The sequence below is a fragment of the Bufo bufo genome, chromosome 5 (assembly GCF_905171765.1).
Source record: "Bufo bufo chromosome 5, aBufBuf1.1, whole genome shotgun sequence".
In the NCBI taxonomy this organism is placed as follows: domain Eukaryota; kingdom Metazoa; phylum Chordata; class Amphibia; order Anura; family Bufonidae; genus Bufo; species Bufo bufo.
The window spans coordinates 159,267,396-159,291,489 of record NC_053393.1 but is presented as its reverse complement, the minus strand read 5'-3'; the positions used below and the strand labels follow the sequence as shown (position 1 = coordinate 159,291,489).

At 40.1% G+C, this 24,094-nt stretch overlaps 1 protein-coding gene across 3 annotated transcripts in view; it reads left to right on the top strand.

The window, feature by feature from the left end:
- Positions 1 to 3,604: 3,604 nt before the first annotated feature.
- The window catches only part of GATA6 (GATA binding protein 6), a 39,459-nt gene continuing 18,969 nt past the window's right edge, over positions 3,605 to 24,094 (top strand). Inside the window, exons 1-4 of one of the 3 annotated variants that reach the window (XM_040431916.1) lie at positions 3,605 to 3,786; positions 4,044 to 4,148; positions 4,667 to 5,579; positions 14,612 to 14,778. In XM_040431916.1, coding sequence (XP_040287850.1) covers positions 4,712 to 5,579; positions 14,612 to 14,778 — 1,035 coding nt within the window. In that variant the 5' untranslated portion in view covers positions 3,605 to 3,786; positions 4,044 to 4,148; positions 4,667 to 4,711. Of the gene's footprint in view, positions 3,787 to 4,043; positions 4,149 to 4,168; positions 4,353 to 4,666; positions 5,580 to 14,611; positions 14,779 to 24,094 lie in introns of those variants that run through there. The other 2 variants (XM_040431917.1, XM_040431915.1) reach the window with 2 other exon arrangements.

The window sequence follows — 24,094 nt, the reverse complement described above, 5'->3', positions numbered from 1 at the left end:
CAACACATGATACAAAGAAATCGGACATATATTTATACCTTCTTCTGAATAGTTAAATAATTGTGAGTCCACTGTAGCAATAGGGAACATGTTGAGGGCAGTAGTCCTGTGTGGAGAGGTTTGGCCAGTGTAGCTGATAGATGTGTGTGTGTATTGTGGCATGTGTCAGATGATGGGCAGTGGGGGAGGGGTGCCAGACCTGTATATGGGGGGGTCTGTGATCACAGATAAAGTCCCAGTCCCATCAGGTAGAGACTCCAGCGCCAGGGTGACAATTGCATTAGTCAGGGCTCCTGCTGAGCTCTGGAGAGGGGCAGGCTGGTGACATTGCAGTGACATTTGCCTTTAAACCTGGTATATGGTAATTTCTGGTAAACAGACTGCTAATCAGCCCTGACTGTCCGTGTATGGATGGAGGTGTCTGCAGATAACAGGGGGGTCAGCAGCCAGTCAGACCCTATAGAGCAGGATTTATCACCGGCCTGGAGACACCCAGACGACAGCAACGGGACAATAGTATTTACTTCACATCGTAGCAGATTCCTGACTGTACCGCAAATGAATCAGCCTCAATAATGTAATAATAACTGTATAGATCTGCACACAAAATATGTGTAATATAATAATTATTATTGTTATTATTAATATTATTAAATATGTGTGTGTGTATAATAATAATTACATATATGTGTGTGTATAATAATTACATATGTGTGTGTGTATAATAATAATTATTATTATATGTGTTTCTGTGTGTATATATATTTATTTATTCTTTTAATAGTAAATTCTGAATGACTGAAGCGGCCGTAACTGTAACTTATGGATCTAAATTAAAACTGGAGTAAAATATCCTCCCCTCATTATTCTTGTCACCCGATGCCTGACTATTTCTATCACAATGTATCCTTTTATTATTATTGTTAGTATGATCATTGTTTTTCCCCTGTGCCCCTGTCTGACAAGGTTACAATTACTTCGCCCACGTCTACTACTATCAGCCCGGCATAGATTGTAAGCTCATGTGGACAAGACTATCCTTCCCAATATAACCAGTTTACAATCTTTGCCCTGTTTAACTATGGATGGTGTGTATCATTACTAAAGCACTTGAAATCTGAAAGAATTACAGTTTATTTAAACTACTACTACTACGAAAATAAAAATAAAAAAAGTAATAATAATAATAATAATAATAATAGTAAAACTAATAATCATCATTATAATGATAACATTATTATTATTATTATTATTATTATTAATAATTATTATTATTATAACAGTTTTTTGCATTGTCTTTACCCCATTCTGTGAAATTTTGCAAAGTTGTACAGAAGATATGTCCACAAAGATCATCTAATCTCTGTAATAAAATGGTATTCTAATATTACAGGTTGTGTACATTTCATTGTTTCTTAGTAGAAGGGCCAAGTGTTTTATAAGACGTTATTTCAGCTCCATGAACACAGGAGATCCTGCTCTGCTGATCTCTCAGAAAAGCTCAATAATAAAGGTAAAACCTGCAGCTTGTAGTCTTGTATGGGCAGTGCCTGCTGGAATAACCCTGTCCAATAAATAGGGGGAAGCAAAGGGGTTAAAGCGCCCAGAGCTTCTGCCATATGCCAGATTACCGATTCTCTATGATGTGACAGGTAGTGTACTCTTCCAAAAGCACAGACAGCACTATTACTATTATTAGTAGCAGTAGTAATAGAAGTAGTATTAGTAGTAATAGAAGTAGTCCTATCATTACCATTACTATTAGTAGTCGTATTATTACTAGTATTAGTAGCAATAGAAGTAGTAGTATTATTACTATTATCATTAGTATTATTACTATTATTAATAGTAGTAGTAATAGAAGTATTAGTAGAAGTAGTAGTAGTTTTAGTACTATTTTAATTATTATTATTAGTAGTACTATTAGTACTATTACTATTCTCCTCTATATCACTGTATTTAAAATGTTAGGGCTGAAAGAAGCCTGCCTTGTCTGCCTCACCTTCTATGAGGCTTGTAGTTTTAGGTTACTTCTAGAAATGACAACTGCAGTAATCCAATTGTTTAGCAGTCGGTGTCACAATGCCATTAGTGTATTATTCCCCATGTGAGTGAATTAGCTGCCTATCTCCAGTCTAGATACAAATGGCTAATTCCATGTGGACAGTCTGCAAATCAACAATACAAGTGATTAATGAAATTATAGGATCGGCCATCGACTAGACACATCCACATATCATATATATATATAGAGAGAGAGAGAGAGAGAATTTGAATTCAGAAATTATTATGGACAAACGAATCATACTGTAATCCGTATATGCAAATGAGAGGTTTACCTATTTGTGTATTGTCCTTCCCATTGTACTAATTTTATAGCATATAAAAATATCACACTGACTCTCCGATTTCATATCTCTCCTGTCACCTTGGTAACCATGAAACAAACCATATTAGTAATCAATTAATAGGGGTATCACAATAGCATTATGGACATTTGTGGATTAAATTGCTGCTTTCCTTCAACTTTTCTTTTTATTTCACAGAATGACAACTGTTTATTCATTTATTTTATTCATTTAAGTTTTTATTTTGTTTATTCATTTTTTTTATTTATATATTTTATTTAGTCATTCCTTTATTTTATTCAATCATTTTTATTTTCTTTTATGGAATTATGTTATTTATTTATTTTATTTTTGTTTTATTGATTTATTTTCCTTTGCTGCCTCAACAAACCCTGAATCCACATGAAATGAGCTTCACAATAATTAGATCGAACCTTCAAAAATACAAAAGGTACAATACACATAAACAAGACAAATGCCAAACATCAAAAGATCAAAAAGTGTCAGCGATATTTGCATTAATCCCATAGGAAGAAATGTAAAGCAATTTACGGTGAGATACTACACATGAATTACAAATACAGCAGACATGAACGATGACATTTATATTAGAAGGTGTGTACAGAGGTGTGCTGTATACTGCATATACCTGCCTGTGATCTTGTGCTCCTTATACTCACCCCTCATTTATGTATCATCGTAATATCAGCCTGTGATTTATGTAGAGACCATGTCCTAACAGACCTATCCTCCTGTGCTAGTGACAGATCTACTATGATAACCTCAGTCACTTTATATGCAACCACTTTCCTGGTGTGCATGGTATCAGTGTCCACATGAGAGATAACTAGTAGCTCCTCCAGGTGTCAGGGGAGCAGCAGTCTATAATGGTGACCTCCCTGTGACTTACCTGTACACAGTCACTGGGAGGAGCTCATATTCCACTGCACACCACTTGTAATAGGAACCATTTTTCCCCAAATTTTCCTCTAAAAATAAGTTTGCAGTTCTGGTGGTATAGAATTTATGAATGTCTGCAGCTATAGTAGTGTGCCACATGTGTATTTGTAGGTATATAAATATTTAGAACAGCAGTAAGTGGGCAGTAAAGCTATTATAATAGCTTTGATCATTAGTCATTAATGTGTTTGAGGAGAGGCTGGTGTTTGTGTAGCCCCTTGTTGGTTTAGATACACACAGTGTCCAGCAGTCAGTCTGCATGTGGCATGTGAAGAGCTCAGACTGGCACCCTGGGGAGAGCAGTGTTTGCTCAGAGCTGCAGGAGTCCAGCCCTGAGTGGCTGCAGTGCTCAGGCAGATCTGGGAGAGGCGCCTCCTCCTCACATTGGAGCTCAGATAGCTCTATCCAGACACATCTCCTCTGTCACACTGAAGCTCTGGCTGCACTCACAAGACCCATGGACACAGCTCTGCTTTAGGTTTGCCGTTTTCCTTGCATTGTCTCCTGCGGGGTGGATATTTACGTTGAGGACTACAGGTTATTACAATGAGAGAGGTGCCAATGACTCAGGCGTCCTGGTTTGTCTATATAGATGCATGGGATCTGGGTTCTGGTTGGTGTAAAGACCAGGTGACTGCTGTGTTGGAGGTTAGGGGTTAAAGTATAGTGAGATAAAGCTGCCTGTGACTTGCACACTTATCTCACTTCCTTCTTCTGCTTGTTCCTTTCTCTCAGGTGAGACCTCACCTCACACCAGAGCCCTAACCCATGGGTGATCTAGGAGAGCTGCCCTCTCATTGAGACTCATACTGTTGACAGTGGAGAGCTGCCATCCGTAAGGTGTGTTGGAACATGTAACCAAATGTAAACGTTGGGAGGCCCTAAGTAAATGGTGCTGACTGGCACGGACCTTCTCCTGAAGATTGGCTTTCCCTGCCTCCCTCCTCCCATAGGACTGAGTCAGTGTGTGGATGAAAGCTGAGCACCCAGCTTCTCTCCTACACAAGGGGAGAAGAGCCAAGCTGTCTACAGGGACTACATATGGTAAAGACTGTGGTGGGAAGATGTGGTGGCCCCTGGATGGGTTCTAGGTTATTGTAGAATTGACAATGATCATTCAGGACTTCGCGTGTTAACATAATCATTTCACTTCCAGAAGTTCCTCATTGTTCATGGTTAATGAGTCTTATCCTGTTATTTAACCCTTCTTTTGCATAGTACACGTCTGACTTTTGTCTAGAAGCAGCCTGATTAATTTAATTAAAGGGATTTAATTGTCCTTTTTTTCTTTTTTTGTTCTCTAACCTTGTGCTTATGTTTCCCTTTTTATATATCCTCCTTACGGGCTGTGCTTAAAGGACTCCAGGTTCCAAGTCCCCATTTCTTACCAGATTCCGACCTGGATGGACCTTCCTGAGGACACCTGGTCCGATGTCAAGAGACTCAGTGTGGGGAGCTCTTTCTATCCCATCAAAGTCGAAGGAACTGACAGCTCGTCTTCATCTCCATCTTCCAGCTCTCAAGCTGGAGAACTGAGTTCCAACAAACCCCACCACCAGCCTCACACGGAAAGGAACCAACCTGTACAGGAGGGCAGGTCGTCCACCTCTGCCCACCACTTTGGGGTCACTCATCTTTCCAGCTTGCCCGGTCCGGAAGATATTATACTTTTTAGGGATTTAGATCACATCAACAAACTGATCCTACCCAACAGAGACTCCAGGTTTAGCGTTTTGCCTGAACCACAAGGGGATATGTACCAAACTTTGGCCATCACTGCGGCTCAGGGACCGGTCAGCTACGATGGATCTCCAGGAAGTTTCATGCACTCCGCTGCCAGTTCTCCAGTTTATGTGCCCACCACCAGAGTTGGACCCATGCTTACAAGCATCTCCTATATTCAAGGGAGCGGACACTCCCAGGCCTCCCACTCTGTGAACAGTCACCCAGTGTGGTCCCAGGCAGCCTCGGAGAACTCATCATACAGCAGCAACAGTCCACACACGTCCAGCAGATACCACTACTCTCCTAGTCCTCCCATGGCCAATGGAAGCAATAGGGACTCTGGCTACAACAATGCTATCAACGTGAATGGCAGAGATCAATACGCACCTCTTGCTAGATCGCTCAGTGGATCTTACCCTAACCCCTACACATCTTACATGACACCACCTCTGACTACAGCCTGGCCTGCTGGACCTTTTGACAACTCCATGCTCCACAGTCTTCAAGGCAGAACAACACCTCTCCAGATGAGAGGACATCCTGGAGGTAAGGCCACATTGCCCTTCTACTAAAATATTTTGCTCCTATGATCATATCATGAACCTTATCTTCAAATATAATCAGTGTGGCTAAACAGACTATGGCTGTCTAATGTTGATTTGTATAGAGCATTTGCAACATGGCCTGTTAAAGTGTTTTATGTTAATAGTTAAGCCAGTTGCATAATGGGCACCTAGCTGCTTAGGCAAATTATACTGCACAATGGTCAAAGGAAATTGCCCAATGTTATAACTGTAAAAAGGGGAGGATGCAAAGTTTTAGAGATGAAAGTGAACTGAGATGTGTTGTAGGGGATTACCAGTGGATTCCATGACCTGCACATATATTTTATCAGCTGCAGTACAAAGTTATTATTTTTAATAATAAATTTCAATTCATTTAAATGTTATTGAACTGCAAATTGCAAAACAGTAGGTTGGTTCCTGTAGGTTCTTGACAGCCCTGAAATCACATGTTGCCTACAAAAGTATTAAATATATTGAAAATAGAGTGAAATGTGTACCCAGGGTTGTAAAGTAAGTGGAGCCAGGAGCAATATAAACTTCCAGTGACAGTCAGGGCATTCTTCATCTGCTCTGTTATCATGTGGTGTTGTCTAATCAGACTGATAAGACCACTCTGCTAGAAGATCCTATAGAATAACAGAAGGGATAAAGACTTGCATCACCACCTAGTGATGTTACTTCTCCAGGACCTGGGTATGCTGCTTCTCCAATGTGCCATGTGTCACATGGCTGAGTGCACTCAGTTCCAGCTGTCACCTGTTAACAGACCATGGTATCACTGTGGAATAGTAAAAGACATACAAAGTTGTAATAGGTAATATTCATCTTAACAACACAATCACTATTTAAAAATAATTGTTCATATTACTATTCTTCTAATTGCCATTAGAAGTAATATTACTGGTAGTATTGGAAAAACCATGCCACATTAGGAAAGCCCAGACTTTGCTTTGCTCTGGGCAGCAATTTATCTAAAAGCGAAATAGTAACTCAATTTAACTAGGTGAAAGTCTAAAACCAGCATAGACAATTTATTATCCCCCTCTTACCCAGTAATACGTTTGGCCGAACTGAACCTGCATGTTATTTCAATGGGGCAAAAGAAAGAAGCGGCATCGCAGACACCGCTTATCTCAAAGGAGAAAATTAAATTGTACAAGTTAAAAAAAAAAAAAAAACTCTCCCCCTTTCCCATCAACAGTAGTCACCAGTGACCTGTCCACTAAGGCCACAAAATCATTTATCGAGCAAGGTTGAATTCGATGGACCTGTGCCTTTTTTCAGCCTATGTAACTATATAGTTATTATACCACCTGAATCTGTGGATTCCACCAGAGATCGGCTGTCTATGGCCACCTTTGGACAAGAGAATTATTTTGCATTACAGATAACTGACCAATATCTGTCAATTTAAAATGGTTTGTATAAAACTGATCTTGCATCTGTGAAGTGTCTGTTTCTCATTCCTCCAGGTCATGGTATATCAGTAGTAATAAGTCAGAAAAACTCAACTTGCTGTATTTTCTTTTCTTGAAGACTTTTCGCCAGTTATCCCACTGGCTTTCTTCTCAGTTAAAGTAATATCAGATCCATAATACTTGTCTGACAACCATAATGATTATATTGTAGCGTGCAATACAAATTGCACTGTAGTGTGTAATAGAAAGATCTTATTTTAGGAAATCGTAATGGGTGAGAGTGGTAGCTGTGCGTGTGTACATGGACCGCTCAGGCCAATTTCATGATTGGTCAGAAATCTGTAGGTTAATACCTTACTCCATTATATAGCGCTACTATATTCCGCAGACATTAGCATCACGCTGTCCCCAATAGGGCTCACAATCTAAGGTCCCTATCAGTATGTCTTTGGAGTGTGAGAAGAAACCCGCGCAAACACGGGGAGATCATACAAACTCCCTGCAGATGTTGTCCTTGGTCAGAATTGAACCTAGGACCCCAGCGCTGCAAGGTATCAGATAACCACTGAACCACCGTGCTCTCCGGTGGTTGATTGTTACAGGTAACATCTAAGTACGGCCAAGAAATGCAAAGTGAAAATAACGCCATTGATTCCTAACATATGTCATAGGGTAACAATGTCATACAACAATTTTCCTCTATTTCTTAGAGGGCAAATTGTTCCTAATATGTTGACATTCATTCCCCCCAGCATGACAGTAGTATACCAAATGCATGCAAATACAGCAAACTTCACCTGTGCCATAGACTATACCATAGTGAATGATGCAACAGATTTCTGACGTGGCATGCAGACATTTTGCTGAATCAAGGGGACTGCCATATAAAAAAAAAGAGTGGAGCACAAATGTCACTGTGATATATTCAGCCCCTTCAATGTACATAACAAAAGGTTCTTGATGGGATATATTTTTTACTGAAACGCATTAGTTGGCTGATTTATGACTGTTCCCTGAAAGGCAATGTTTAGGGAAACAAGGACTGGGCATGTTGGATTTCAAAGCGTCTGGAAGTGGCTTGTCTTCCTTTTCCCTATTGAAATAAACCTGCATTCTAGTCTCAATCAAGTGTGTCGTTTATAGGGAGGTCAATGGAGATAGCCGTCTCATGCCTATGGCTGGATGACTGTACATATGTCTTTGTGTTCCGGCCTGTGAATTCGCGAGGTAACTAATACACCTCTAAGTGCATTGTTTATGTGCCCAACAGTAAATGATTATTTTAAAAACACTAATTTAGCATTTTTATATCAATTCGAAAGATTCCAGTTGATTCTATAGTTATAGGTTATTATCAGGCTCGGACTGGCCCACAGGGGTACAGGTGAATCCCCTGGTGGGCCCCTGAGCTAGGTGAGCCCCTAGTCTCCCACCCCCCCTGCACAAGTGGCACATAACACATTAGATTTACTGCACTACATACGTATATTAAATGTACAGCACCTCCACCGGTCTATGTTCATATAAAAAGCCTGTTCAATTATTTATTATATTTGAATGTATCCATACGGAGGGCCCCCAAAATACATTTTACAGGTGGGCCCTAGGTACCCCAGTCTGACACTGGTTATTATGATATATCCTATTTATTCTTAAAGGGCAAAATGCCGCCTTCCCTTTGCAATTCTCATAAGACATACTGCAATAAAGTGCTAGTGCAGACATGTCCTAACCGTCGCATAAAATAGTCCAGCATCTCGGAATCCATAAATCAGGGCTTTATTAAAAAAAAATCTATACATAACATGTGACTGGAAAAAGATCTAAACAAAGCCTACACGGTTCGGACAACTTCCGCGGCCTTACTCATGGCATTGCCTTTAAGGACACAGAAGTTGTCCGAAACGCGTAAGAATTGTTTGGATCTTTTTGCAACCATGTGTCATGTATGAATTTTCTTGAATAAAGCCCCGTTTTATTGATAATAATAATAATAAAAAAATATATATTTCTATAACGCCACCATATTCCGCAGCGCTTTACAAATTCATAGGGTTCATGTACAAAACAAAAGTAACTGGCTAATATGCGACTGAAACACTAGGAGTCAGGGCCCTGCCCGCAAGAGCTTACAATCTATAAATTGTATTGTGTACCTTTTGATTCAGAGATGCTGGACTATTTTATACTTTAGTTTTCCACGTTTACAAGTGGAGTCAGAAAACATGTGGCCCCTTCATAAAACCATATTTTTGTAACACGTTTGTAGATTAAGGGGGCTTCACAATAAAGGTTTCCATCCATTGCCATGTACTTTAATGGAGGGTGACTACACATGAACAGCCAGCCTGTGCTAGGAAATGGGACCTGGCGCCTTGGTTAGCAAAGTTGGCAAATTCTGGATTCACGCACATCGTTTGGTAGCTTTTTTGTTATAATTTTTAACAACATTTTTGGTCTGTGGCTTTTTTGCCACCTGTCCTGGGGACAGTATTATTTTCTTCAATTATCCCCATGGGAGCATTTCACAAAAAATAAAAAAATATAAAATCACATAAAATGCTTGAAAAAAAAAAAACACACGCTATGAAAAATGCAATTTTTTGCCAAGCATTTGCAAAATACTGAAAGTAAATATAATGTAAAAAAAAAAAAAGGCCTAAAGTCTATATAATCCTCTGGACTGATATTTAACCACATATCTGTTCCACTGAACGGTAGGGGAAGTATCCAGTATTACAGTGACTTTAGGCATGTAGAAGCATTTGCTGCAGTATTTTTTAGGGTTTAGGATTTTCAACAAATCTTAATTTCAACTCCTAAAAAAGAGCCTACAAAAAAAAACTATTATTTAAAAAATGTAACAGAACACAATAAAAATGCCAGAAAAAAATGTGCTAGAAAATGCAGGTGTTTTTTTAAGCCCTTAACCCAGTCTTAAAGGCATATTTTTTCAGAGCCGTTTGGCTATATAATAAATATATAACTGTAATATAACAGTTTTCCCAACTGTGTAGCATTTTCTTTCCAGTTCAGTAAAATATGTTGGCAATGTAAAAAAAACTTTTTTTATCCCAGTTGTCATGATTCCATCCAGGGTCATATAGTATCACCACTAATTATATCTGTGTATGTATATTTTATAGTAAAAAACTGAATTAAGGTATATTCACACACTGCAGATTTGTTCCAAAGAATCCTACAATGTAATCCTTTTTAAATATGTGATGGGTAGTGGTGATCGCGAATATTCTAATCGTGAATTTTTATCATGAATATTGGCACTTTGGGAATTCGCGAATATCTAGAATATATCTTCGTAATCACGAATATTCTAGAATTTTTTTTTCATCAGTGCCCATGATCCCTGCTTCTTGCTTGTGGGCCAATTTTAAGGCTGCAATATCTTTGACTTTAGGAGTAGTGTTGATTGCTAATTTTTATCGCTAATTTTCCGATTGCCGATTTTCACAATCAAGAAAATAATGACTGGAGATCATGAATTCTCAAATTTGTGAATATATGACGAATAATCGCCCAAATATTCGCAAAATATTGCAAATTCGAATATTGCCCCTGCCGCTCATCACTAGTGAAGGGTTAGTTTTTGCAGCGTGCACCTGGATTTCTTAAAGCCCGGTTTAGATGTAGAGGTTTCTGCGGTCACAAGTCAGTTCTGTCACCTGTGAACTTACCCTCATATGCGTACATAGTCCATAGACATAACCATGGCAATTGGATTAAATACACCAATATCTTACATGGCTTGCTACATAAAACAGCTTTATATAATAGCGGGGCTTATTTCTTAGCAGCTTAAAATAAATGTTTTACAAGCTTTATCAACAGATGGGTCACAAGGCTCTTTTTCTATTGTCTTTGTATGCAGAGCATTAATCAATCTGACTGAATCACCCATGTAGGTATGAACACTGGGAATTATCCTTCCATTCAGTAGAGCTGGAGAAGTCACCAGGTTGTCTGAGGATACCCTTGACTGTATGATTATAACACTCCGCCATCACAATAAGAATGATGAATGATATATGATATCTTATCTATGAAGGGATATGTGTGTGTGTGTGTATATACATATATATATATATATATATATATATATATAGTCCAGAGAATGAACGGCACTCCAATAGATCATGGACAAATAACTCCTTTATTCACCCGTGCGGTGCAACGTTTCGGCTCAATACCAGAGCCTTGGGCTTGAAAAAGGCTCTTGTATTGAGCCAAAACGTTGCACCGCATGGGTGAATAAAGGAGTTATTTGTCCATGATCTATTGGAGTGCCGTTCATTCTCTGGACTACTATTGGGGTAAGAAGCCTAATCCCTCAAGGACGTGCACCCAGATTTATCCAAATTGCCATTGCCGCCATTTTTCATTGATTATATATATATATATATATATATATAAAACAAATCTCTATAAACACACACCTATTGATACCTTCTATATGATTTCAAAATTCTTTGGACAGTCTACCAAGAGGGATTGGATAGGTTGGCTTTATGTTCTCTGAACCTTTGTTTCACCTTGCACTAGTAATCATTGTGAAGAACTTACCTCCCTCATTCCAAAAAATGATATCCCCATTTGGCCTAGGTGTCTGGGCATGCCTATGGGGACGTGGAAATGATAGCTGACTCATCATATAACAAGGGCCCTGTACTAGAGGTTGCCACCTACTGGTAGCTTTTATATACCCCAATGTTAAAGTAAAAAATAATATATTTCTACTGTGTTAGCCAGTAAATATAAGATGAAAACAGATTGAGATTCTTCAATGTTTGAGATTTTCTTTTTATCCAAGTGCAAGAAAGAGAATTTAATTCCCTAAAGGACTCAGACTTCTAATCACCTTCAATACTCGCTATTAGGGATGATCCAAGATCCGAGTCTCTTTACTCCAAAACTCATTTTAATGCTTTATAGAGATCCGTCTCCGTATAGCATTAAATTGTATGCGAGGCGAAGTCAGTTTCATCAAAGTCTCGCGGGACTTCTGTGAATAACTTTGGGATTTTTGAACTTGGAAACCATTTTAAAACTTGGTTCTGAAGTCGTCTTCAGTACCGAGGTACCAGTTGGTGCCGAAGCCGCCTTCGGATACCTGTTTCAAAATAGTTTTCAAGTTTAATAAAATGAAATATTGAAGATATTCAACTTACAAGACTTCGATGATAACTCATACATTTTATGGCACACAAATGTTTTTTTTTCTTTTTACGTTTCTTTTTTTGCGTTTCGTATACGGACCTTATACAGAACCATTCATATCAATGGATCCGCAAAAAAATTAAGGTACTCTGTATGCCTTCCATTTCCGTATTTTTCTGTTTTTCAGTTCCGTTCAAAGATAGAACATGTCCTATTATTGTCCGCATAACGGACAAGGATAGTACTGTTCTATCAGGGGCCAGCTGTTCCGTTCCGCAAAAAACGGAATGCACACTGAAAAAGCCGTACGGTCGATTGCAAGAGGCTTAATTCTCTACGGAGACTGATCCCCATATAGTATTATTTATTTATTTCATGCACTTATATAGCGCTACTATATTCCGCAGCACTTTACAGACATTAGCACCCAACTGTCCCCAGTGGGGCTCACAATCTAAGGTCCCTATCAGTATGTAGGTCTTTGGAGTGTGGGAGGAAACCGGAGTACCCGGAGGAAACCCACACAAACACATACAAACTCCATGCAGTTGTTGTCCTTGATCAGATTTGAACTTAGGACCCCAGCGCTGCAAGGCACCAGTCCTAACCACTGAGCCACCCCAAACAGAGAAAAGGGACTTTGGATCTTGGCTTCGCTCATCCCCATTCGCTATGCACAGAGCCTGTACTACAGGACATCACTTGCCTCATCTACCTCATTATTCCTATGTACTTTGGTTTATAAATGTGTGAATCTTCAGATACTATTTTAAGAGACTCCCAAGTGCCAAGTAGCCTCCAAAGATTGCAATGTAGTCATCTTTTCAGTCATTAAAAGGGATCGACCAGTGAGGAATCTCAGTCTTTTTTCATCTTCTACCCTCCTGTACTTTTGGGACTTCACCACAATGTGCTAGGAAGGAGGGTGCCCAGTGATAGAGTCTACAGGATGAAGGAGCACACTGCAGAGTCTAGTGCCACTTCCAGAGATTTATTAATGTGGAGCACACTGACAGCATGTTTATCATAAAATTCCTCCGAGATTCTCCTTACAGTCAGGCAGGATCAAGGGAGCAGACAATTTAAAAGAAAACATTTTCCTTCTGTTACAGATTAGAGATTAAGATCACAGGAAATCTTGTATTCCCTTTAGTTCAGATAATATTATTTTAAATAACTCACCTGTAGTTCTCAAGCACTGGACATACAGCCCTCATCTACACAGCTCAGTCACACCATGATATCCCATTTCATTTCATTTTATTTTTTATTGCATTTAACATAATAGTTTCTAATAAAATAATAACTACAGATTATAAAATTCATATTTTGCTTTACTAATAAGTGTATTGCTCTTAAAATGTTCTGTGTGATTTATATCACAATATTGTGTTTTGAGCATGATTATTTGGAATAGTATAATATAACAAATACTTATAGTTAAAATGAATAATAATAAATAAATAAATAATAATGACATACTGGTAATTTATTACTAATATGAGGTAGATGAATAGAGGTAGATAGCATTAGATAGATGAATAGATAGATGTTTAAGTATGAATTACATGAATTTTGAAGAATAAACTATGGAGAACGGTGTGAAGTCATATTTTGGATTATGTTTCATTGAACAATGAATATAACTTTTTCTTTACTGCTCAAAAGGTCAACTTCTTGTAGCTCCTCGGAGGTTAATTAACCCCAACTGGTTCTATGTTATTACTTGGTCTTTGCATTGTGCAACACAGCAGGGATTCACCCAGACCGCGGCAGTTAACTGGTTAATCCCAGTGTCCTTGGAGTCTGCCATGTTCTAGATAGTAAAAGCTCAAACGAAGTTGTATTATTTGATGAAAAACAAAAACTATTTCCTTCCCCCCTTAGGATATAGTAAATGGCTGGAATCATAAGAGCGAACCTATATGATCTAAATCCTCAGGATACTGTGTTACCAGAATATAATGTCCCATAATAACAGAAATAACCAGAGAGAAGTAAAAAAATAGAAAGAAACCAGGAAAGGAAAGATAGAAAGAAAGAAAAAGAGAAAGGAAAGAGAAGAGAGATATAAAGAAAAACAAATAAAGATTGAAAGAAAGAACTAAGAATAAGAACCCTAATTGTAGGACCCTGTAGAGCGGTTTCTTCCTATGGTTTATGTTGTACTGATCCCGCCTAATAGAAGGGGATAAATATTATTTCACAGAATTATTAGACATGTTTTATGCGGGAAATACTGTAACATCCCAATGTATGTCCTGAATGTCACCAGGACTAGAAGGACGCTCCTAGAGTGAATTGTAGATCGGTTTCTTCACTGATTGCGGCTGTTTTCTGTGGTGTGAACTGTGCCATCTGCCTGCCTGCTGATGGCTGTGAGGAGCGCTGTGCATACTGACGTCTTCCCTCCCCGCAGACGTGCTGGACGAGCTGCCGGAAAGCCGCGAGTGTGTGAACTGCGGCTCAGTGCAGACCCCGCTGTGGAGACGGGACGGGACCGGCCACTACCTGTGTAATGCCTGCGGCCTGTACAGCAAGATGAACGGCCTGAGCCGGCCCCTCATCAAACCGCAGAAGAGAGTGGTAAGTCCTCATACTGTGCTGCCATATCTGTGTCAGGGGGCACTTACTGTACTGCCATATCTATGTCAGGGGGCACTTACTGTACTGTCATATCTATGTCAGGGGGCACTTACTGTACTGTCATATTTATACCAGGGGGCACTTACTGTGCTGCCATATTTATACCAGGGGGCACTTACTGTGCTGCCATATCTATATCAAGGGGCACTTACTATACTGCCATATCTATACCAGGCGGCACTTACTATACTGCCATATCTATGCCAGAGGGTACTTACTGTACTGCCATATCTATACCAGAGGGCACTTACTATACTGTCATATCTATATCAAGGTGCACTTACTGTACTGCCTTATCTATGCCAGAGGGCACTTACTGTACTGCCATATCTATACCAGAGGGCACTTACTATACTGTCATATCTATATCAAGGTGCACTTACTGTACTGCCTTATCTATGCCAGAGGGCACTTACTGTACCGCCATATCTATACCAGGCGGCACTTACTATACTGCCATATGGCCCATATCTATGCCAGAGGGTACTTACTGTACTGCCATATCTATACCAGAGGGCACTTACTATACTGTCATATCTATATCAAGGTGCACTTACTGTACTGCCTTATCTATGCCAGAGGGCACTTACTGTACCGCCATATCTATACCAGGCGGCACTTACTATACTGCCATATGGCCCATATCTATGCCAGAGGGTACTTACTGTACTGCCATATCTATACCAGAGGGCACTTACTATACTGTCATATCTATATCAAGGTGCACTTACTGTACTGCCTTATCTATGCCAGAGGGCACTTACTGTACCGTCATATCGATGCCAGAGGGCACTTACTGTACTGCCTTATCTATATCAAGGTGCACTTACTGTACTGTCATATCTAATATCAGCCATGCACTTCCCATATTCCTGCCTCCTCTTCTCTATGAAGGATACAGGTATGCTCTTTCATGCAGGTTTATATATTCTGTCCTTTTTGCTTATATTTTTCTGATAGGCGGCAGTCATTTTTCTGGGACCCTTTTCATTTTGCGCTCATTATATACATTGGATAAACAGCAGTTACACAGAGATAGAAATGACTGTATTTCTGATACAAAGTATCTCCTTAGGGCTCATGCACACAACTGTGTTTTTTGTCTGCATTTTTTGCAGGTTGGATGCGGACCCATTGACTTTAATGGGGCTGCAAAAGATGTGGACAACAGTCCATGTGCTGTCCTCATCCGTATGTCCGTTCCATGGCCCAACAAAAAATAGAACATGTCCTATTCTTGTCTGCATTACGGACAAGGATAGGACCCTTCTATAGAGGGCAGGACGTTCTGTTTATGCAAAATGCGGAACGCACACGGTCGGTATCCATGTTTTGTGGGTCCACAATTTGCAGACTGCTAAACAGGCTACGGTGGGGTGCATGAGCCCCTAGGGTACGACCACACCAGCAGGGAACGAAAAAAAAAATTAATATCTGTCCCTTAGGATACATGCACACGACTGTATGTGTTTTGCGGTCCGCACAGATGACGTTCCGTATTTTTTTTGCGGATCCATTGTAATAATGCCTATCCTTGTCCGCAAACTAGAAAAAAATAGGACATGCACTATTTTATTTGCGGAGCAACGGAACGGACATACTCATGCGGACAGCACACGGTGTGCTGTCCGCGTTTTTTGCGGACCCATTGAAATGAATGGGTCCGCATCCTATCCGCAAAAAAAACGGATCGGACACGGAAACAAAATATGGTCGTGTGCATGAGGCCTTATACTTTTTCTATTTTATGCTTCCAAAACTGCGTGAGGAATCCTTACGGTGTGGTCCTACCTCCGTTGTCATGTATCAGTAGCCATTGTGCTTTGTCCCGCTAATGGGAATATTGTCTCCAGGTCATCGTGCCCCACAGTGTATGAACAGTGGCCGGTCGCCTCCTCTCCTGACAGCTGGACTAGACCTGTCCCTGTGTTCGGATGAGGATGAATACTGGAGGGCGCGCTATTGTGAAATATTTGGGGCTGAGCTTAAACTTTTAGAATATGGGATTCAGTTCAGAGATGAGCAAATCCATCTGGGATTCGTGCTAACAATCCGACAAGACTGCAGAAGGAAATAGGATTCCGATTGTTCAATCAATCATCTGTGTAAGGGTGCAGCCATACCTTCAGTTTTGGAAGCCAGATACAGGATTGAATAAAAAAATAGAAGTTGTATCGGTCCTTTAAACTTTCTCTCCTTTTATGATCTACTCCTAATTTTGGCTTCTAAAACGGCAGCGGGATTCAGGAAACCTGAGCGTGTGAACGCAGCCTAACACATTTGCTTTAAGGGCTCATGCACACGACCGTTGTTGTTTTGCGGTCCGTTTTTTACAGATCCGTTGTTCCGTATCTGAGGTTTTTTTTCTCTCTGCTTTTAGTCCTCTTCTGTTCCGTTATTCCACAAAAGATATCCGTATGGTTTCCGTATGCGATCCGTTTTTTTGCGGATTGGAAACGGAAACAGTAACTTATTGATCACCAAACACATGAGCAATATTGGCTGGGCATAGCAGTTCTACAGTATGGATGACATTCGGATGTGTTCCGCGTGCGTTCCGTATTTTTTGCGGACCCGTTGACTTGAATGGGGCCTTGGACCGAGATTTGCGGACAATAATAGGACATGCACTACCTTTTTGCGGAACAGAAATACAGAAACGGAATGCACACTGAGTACCTTCCGTTGTTTTTGCGGACCCATTGAAGTAAAGCGGAAAGAAAATACGTTCGTGTGCATGAGCCCTTATTGTAAGACTGTAGAATCTGCAACGTGTTCCTGTCTTAGTGTACATATATCAGTCGCGTCCGGCCAGTTAAAGTCGCGTCCGGCCAGTTATTTTTTTGCAGAGCCGGACATGATATGTGTAAGTACACTTAGTGCACAGAAAAACGTAAGATGCAGCATTTTTCTGTCTGGAGCTATTTGCCATCTGGCATCATAACTGATGTTCTGGATGTATGTGAACATCTCCTAGAAAACTACAGGTGAAACTCGAAAAATTAGAATATCGCGCAAAGTTCATTTATTTCAGTAATGCAACTTAAAAGGTGAAACTAACATATGAGATGGACTCATTACATGCAAAGCAAGACATTTCAAGCCTTTATTTGGTATAATTTGGATGATTATGGCTTACAGCTTATGAAACCCCAAAGTCACAATCTCGGGTCCCCTTTGCTCAGAGGATATGGATTAGTTAGCTGACTAGAGTGTGACACTTTGAGCCTAGAATAATAAACCTTTTCACAAAATTCTAATTTTAAGCTGTATTACCGTAATGCAATTCCTTTTAATTTCCATAAGGGTCCATTCACACGTCCGTTTTTTCTTTCCTGATCTGTTCCGTTTTTTGCAGAACAGATCTGGACCAGATCTGGACCCATTCATTTTCAATGGGTCCTGGAAAAAATCGGACAGCACAATGTGTGCTGTCCGTTTCCGTTGTTCCGTTCCGCATGTCCGTTTAAATATAAAACATGTCCTATTCTTTTCCGCAAAATTCGGATCCTGGTACAATACAAAGTCAATGGATCCGCAAAAAACGGAAGACATTCGGATGTCATTACGTATGTCATCCGTTTTATGCGGATTCCGTTCCTGGAAATTGCATTTAAATTATTATTTTTTTTTTTTTCAAAGAAATCCAAACAACTTTATTTGCTTATTGAAATTTATACATGTTTCCATTTTTTGTGGATCCGCAAAAAACGGATGACATGCGGAAACATTTTCAGGAACAACGGATCCGCAAAAAACGGACCGAAAATCGGGATATAGAAAAATACTGACGTGTGAATGTAGCCTTACTGAAATAAATGGAGTTTTGCAAGATATTTTAATTTTTCGAGTTTCACCTGTATGGAATTGACCCTATTTTCAGTACCACGCCAGAGGGCACTTACAATGTTTCACAGAGTTCCCAGAGTCAGACCATTTTATTCTGGTAGTCAGTGGTTATGTGAATAATGGAAACTATGAAGCAATGGCGTTTCCATCACATGATAGACACCTATGACACCAGAAGGAACCCTTCGGCATTGTATGCTGAATGCATGCAAAAATGAAGCATGAGGCTGCATTCCCACATACTGTAGATATTTTGTGGCAGTTTTTTTGTGTGTTTTTTTTTTTAATCTGCATTTTTTCTTGCAAAAACACCAGCTCCACATGTTAGGCTGAGTTCACACTTCAGTTATTTGGACATTTATATCCATCAGATATTGTGAGCCAAAACCAGGTGGGGGTCAAAAACACAAAATACTTACAAATCTTCTTCCCCTATACAGGCCTCACTACTATACAGGTTTTGGCTCACAATAACTGAAGTGTGAACTTGGCCTTAGTTGACTGTGGAAAATATGAAAGGCAGGAGACACAAGCTTTTTTTTTTTTTTTTTGCTACTGCTATGTTATTTATTTATTTTTTTCAAATGTGTGGCTTTTTTGTGTCTATGGCATTTTTTTTCATGCATCATCTTGAAGCAATGATGTTTTTTTCAGGCGTTTCTCTATATGGAAAATAATGTGTGAAAAAAAACTCATATTTCGAAAAATTGTTAAAAAACACAGCAAAAACGCATGCGGTATGGAAAAAACATAAGGGGTTTCTATGGATGTTTTTTTTTTTTGTGGTCAAATAAGGTCAGAGTAAATTTGTGTGTGAAAGAAGCCTACACACAGGCATTGTCTGGCCATTAAAAAATGCCCTAGAAAACACTTGAATTGTGTTTTCCACACTGCCTGAGCTTTTTTTTTTTTTTTTCAAACAAATGTGTGAACTGCATGTCTTTCAAAATGCCAGAGGCACAAACAACGTCACCAACTACAAAAACAATGGCACTAGCAAAGAAATGCTTGTGTGTCCTTCATAGACATTCAGCTAACATCTAGAGGGGGTGTTTTTATCAGAAAAAAAAATGCAAGTGAAAAAAAGCCAAAAATGCTGAAAAATTCCACAAAATACCCCTGTTTCAACCGAGCCTTAAGATGTACATTATGTACTTTTTTATTCTGATTAGGTCTATAAAGCCATCATTTTTAGATGGCATTATAAAAGTTCTGCCACCTCTGGGAGTATCTTAGTCCTGTGCTCCTGCCGACATCTGTATAACGTGCAATCGTTAAAGAGGCTCTTAAAGCAAGTGCCGCAGGGTGCTCCATACTGCTCCGGTCCTTTGTGCTGCCTCCATCTTCTGTTGCCCACTTGTGGCCACATCACTGCTGAAGCCATTCATTGGCTGGAGCGGCGCAGGTGACCATGCCCATGCACTGCTGGAGGTAAACAGTGCGGGCACCAGAAGATGGAGGCAGCGAGAAGAACTAGAACAGTATGAATCTTCTATTTCAGGGGGCAGGCTGCGGGCGCTTGCTTAAAAATCTATGTTATCGGAAAACCTCTTTAAAGGGGTTATATGAGTTAAATACTTGGCAAAAGTCTCCAAATGTCCTAAAATAAAAAAAATCTGCTTATACCTACCTGTCACTCTCTCAATATTTGTGGTGCCACAGCTCTGGTCCTTGTCACCTGTGCTTGTGTACAAGGCTTCAGCGGTGACATAGCTGTATATGACATTATATATGATCAGCCAGTCACTGGCCTCAGAGGTACATGGCACAAGACCGCTGAGGACAGTGGTTGGTTGCAGCGGTCATGTGCCATATACGGGTACCTCAGTGCTGCAGCCTTGCACATGACCGGTGGTGCTGCAGGGGGAGTAACAGTTGAGTATAGGCTCAATTTTTTGTTTTATAACCTTTAATTGCTTTTAATTAACTCGGAGAACCCCTTTATGATTCACAGAGTATGTGCAATATTGAGCAAAGTGTAAAATATGTGGTGATATCAGCAATGTCTGTTTGATCAGAGGTGATCTCAGATGTCGGCCTGCATTTTCATGAACCAAAACTGACATATAAAGACAGCCATGTTCACCTTTGGCATACTCCTCTGCCAGAGATACAGCGGGCAATCCCCATGGAGGAATGTTGTCAAATACAGGTCAAATGGAGCAGCACATAGTGGAGGCTGAACCAACACCCAAAGTACTTCAAGGGGTGGATATTAGTTTTAGGATCAATGTCTTGACATGATGAGTTGACTGGAAAAGACAACTGACAACGATTAGAGTTTTCATCTCTTTATGTAGACAAGCAGTTACAACCAATCAGAATCTGTGCCCTCAGTCACAACAGGATATGGAAATATAAAAAAAAATTTTTTGTGTTTGTTCCAATTAAATTCTACAATCTCCATTTATAATCTGATATTGTACAAAAAAAAAAAGACATTGAAATAAATGATAGAGAAACGCATTTTAGCCATACAGACAGCTTGCATGTGTGCATGCCCATTTACCAGAATGCTACCATTACGCTAGCTGAATTGGGGGCAAATTGTATTGTGTGTATCCGTTTCACGACATGCAGCTAAATGATGAAATGTACAAGCTAAAAGTAGCATGAATTGTATCATTAGTAACATTTGTTTCTAACTTGTTCACATACCTTTAATAATAATTTTATTTATTGTAAAAAAAAACATTTCCTTTATTATTATTTTATGTATTAATTCTGAAGCAACAAGAAACATAAACTAAATTAAGGACAGCCTAGCACAGAAGGAGAGAGGACGGCACCTGCGGGGCTTGCAATCTATAAGGGGAGGGGGACAGATGGTTACTGGGGTTTTTTAACTTTTCGGAAGACTTGGGTTTTCTGGTTGTTAGTGAAGGGTTCGGTGGTGGAAGACATGTTAGACGTGTGGGGCAGCCACAGTTCAGGGCATGCATGAAAAAAACCCTGGAGACAATCATGTGATGTAAGAAATAAACAAGAAGGCGCTCTGTGAGGACCAGAGATTACATGGGGGAGATGTACGCAGGGGACATACAATTCGTAGAATTCTGAATAGGAGAGTATAAAAGAAAACACTGTCCATATCTCCTGCAGCCACAGTTCCACAGAATGGTGCTTTGGGGCAGATCTGTGACACAAAATATTGAAGTTATCACATACAGTGGTCCCTCAAGTTAGGCTACTTTCACACTGGTGTTTTGGCTTTCCGTTTGTGAGATCTGTTCAGGGCTCTCACAAGCGGTCCAAAACTGATCAGTTTTGCCCCAATACATTCTGAATGGAAAAGGATCCGCTCAGAATTCATCAGTTTGCCTCCGATCAGTCTCCATTCCGCTCTGGAGGCGGACACCAAAACACTGCTTGCAGCGTTTTGCTGTCCGCCTGACGAAGCGGAGCCAAACGGAATCGTCCTGACACACAATGTAAGTCAATGGGGACGGATCTGTTTTCGCTGACACAACAGAAAACGGATCCGTCCCCCATTGACCTTCAATGGTGTTCATGACAGATCCGTCATGGCTATAGAAGACGTAATACAACCGAATACGTTCATGACGGATGCATGCGGTTGTATTACTGTAACAGAAGCGTTTTTGCAGATCCATGACGTATCCGCAAAAAACGCTAAAGTGAAAGTAGCCTTACAATATTAATTGGTTCTAGGACGACCATTGTAAGTTGAGTAATCGATTCCAAAGCCCCAAAATGTCACACAAGATAATAGAAAATGAAGATTTAAGAAAAATAAGACAGATAAAACAAGCCCTTACATATAACAGTCAGTAATAGCTGCTAACCAGCAACTAATCCATCTATTTTACCAGAGAAGTGGCCTTGATTGGTTGGGTCTGAGTCTGAGGCATTGTATGTGGAGCCAACTTAAGATGGGTCAGGAAACACCATTGTATGTTGAAAATATTGTATCCTGAGGCAATTGTATCTTGAGGGACCACTGTATATGTATCATAAAGGGGCTATATTAAGCCCCCTAGAGTAGCTTAAAAAAAAAAGGGAGTGACCTGTTTCTCCAGTTTTCGGTAACACTGGTCTGGAATTCATCATGCTGTTTGTTGGCAAGCAGCAGCAAGTTATGTTCCTGAATAAGTCACGTGACCGCTGCAGCCAATCATTGTCAACAGCAGAGGACAGTAATTGGCTGCAGTGGTAATGTGCCAAATCCTGTGATGTGTACAGCGATGTGCCAGAACACAGTACGTGACCACTGCAGTCAATCTCCTCAGCTCTAGACTGCCGAGGACATTGATTGGCTGCAGTGGTGATGTGCCAAATCCTGTGATGTGTACAGCGATGTGCCAGAACACAGTACGTGACCACTGCAGTCAATCTCCTCAGCTCTAGACTGCCGAGGACAGTGATTGGCTGCAGTGGTGATGTGCCAAATCCTGTGATGTGTGCAGCGATGTGCCAGAACACAGTACGTGACCACTGCAGTCAATCTCCTCAGCTCTAGACTGCCGAGGACAGTGATTGGCTGCAGCGGTCATGTGACTTATCCAGTCACATCACCACTGCTGTTTATCGACAAACAGAGCAAGGAGTACCGGACCAGCGCCTCAGAGAACTGCACTGGAGAAACAGATGAGTATCACTTTAATTTTAAGCTATTTTCTGGGTTGTCTGAGATTTTGAATTACGGTATCTCAGACAACCCCTTTAACCCTAGGATAGGCCAATCAATCAATGTCTGATCAGTGGAGGACCAACCTGCGAGACGCCGTCTTTTAGTATAATGAAAGCTTCAGATCCCTTTGGACAGATCTGTACCAATCAAACACCGATGACCTATCTATACTAAGATAAGCTATCAGTGACAAAGTCCCAGAAAATCCCTTGGTCTATTAGTCGTATTCATGAGGACAAATGCCACGCTGCCTATGTATATGATATGATCCCATTATTCAACGAGTAAGCAGTGGATGGTAATTAAATAACTCCATAGTAGAGCATATGAAGAGAAAATGATGAATTGTTCATGTTATTTCCCAATTGTTTTTAATATGTCCCTTTGTACCTTTGCCATCGTTATTACACCCGTTTGCTTTTATGTCTGCGAGAGAGTCATTGTCCATTGTACACACTGGCACTAATAAAGCTGTGTTTAGTTTTGTTATATGGCTGCTTTTAATATGAGACTGCTCTACCTTGGCTTCAAAGTGCGGGATATAGAGTCATAAAGGGCTTATTTGCAACGTGGACCTTGCTGCCAAAAGTTCATTTGTAGTTTGAGAACAGATTAAGAAGTGATCATGCATTGTCCATATGGCATTTATTATTCTTTGCTTCATAACAAGCTGTCTACTTTTTGTAAAATGCAACATAGTTATTAATGTGTAACACACTTCCTATAGTAATGTTCTAGCAGCAAACAAGAGGTCGG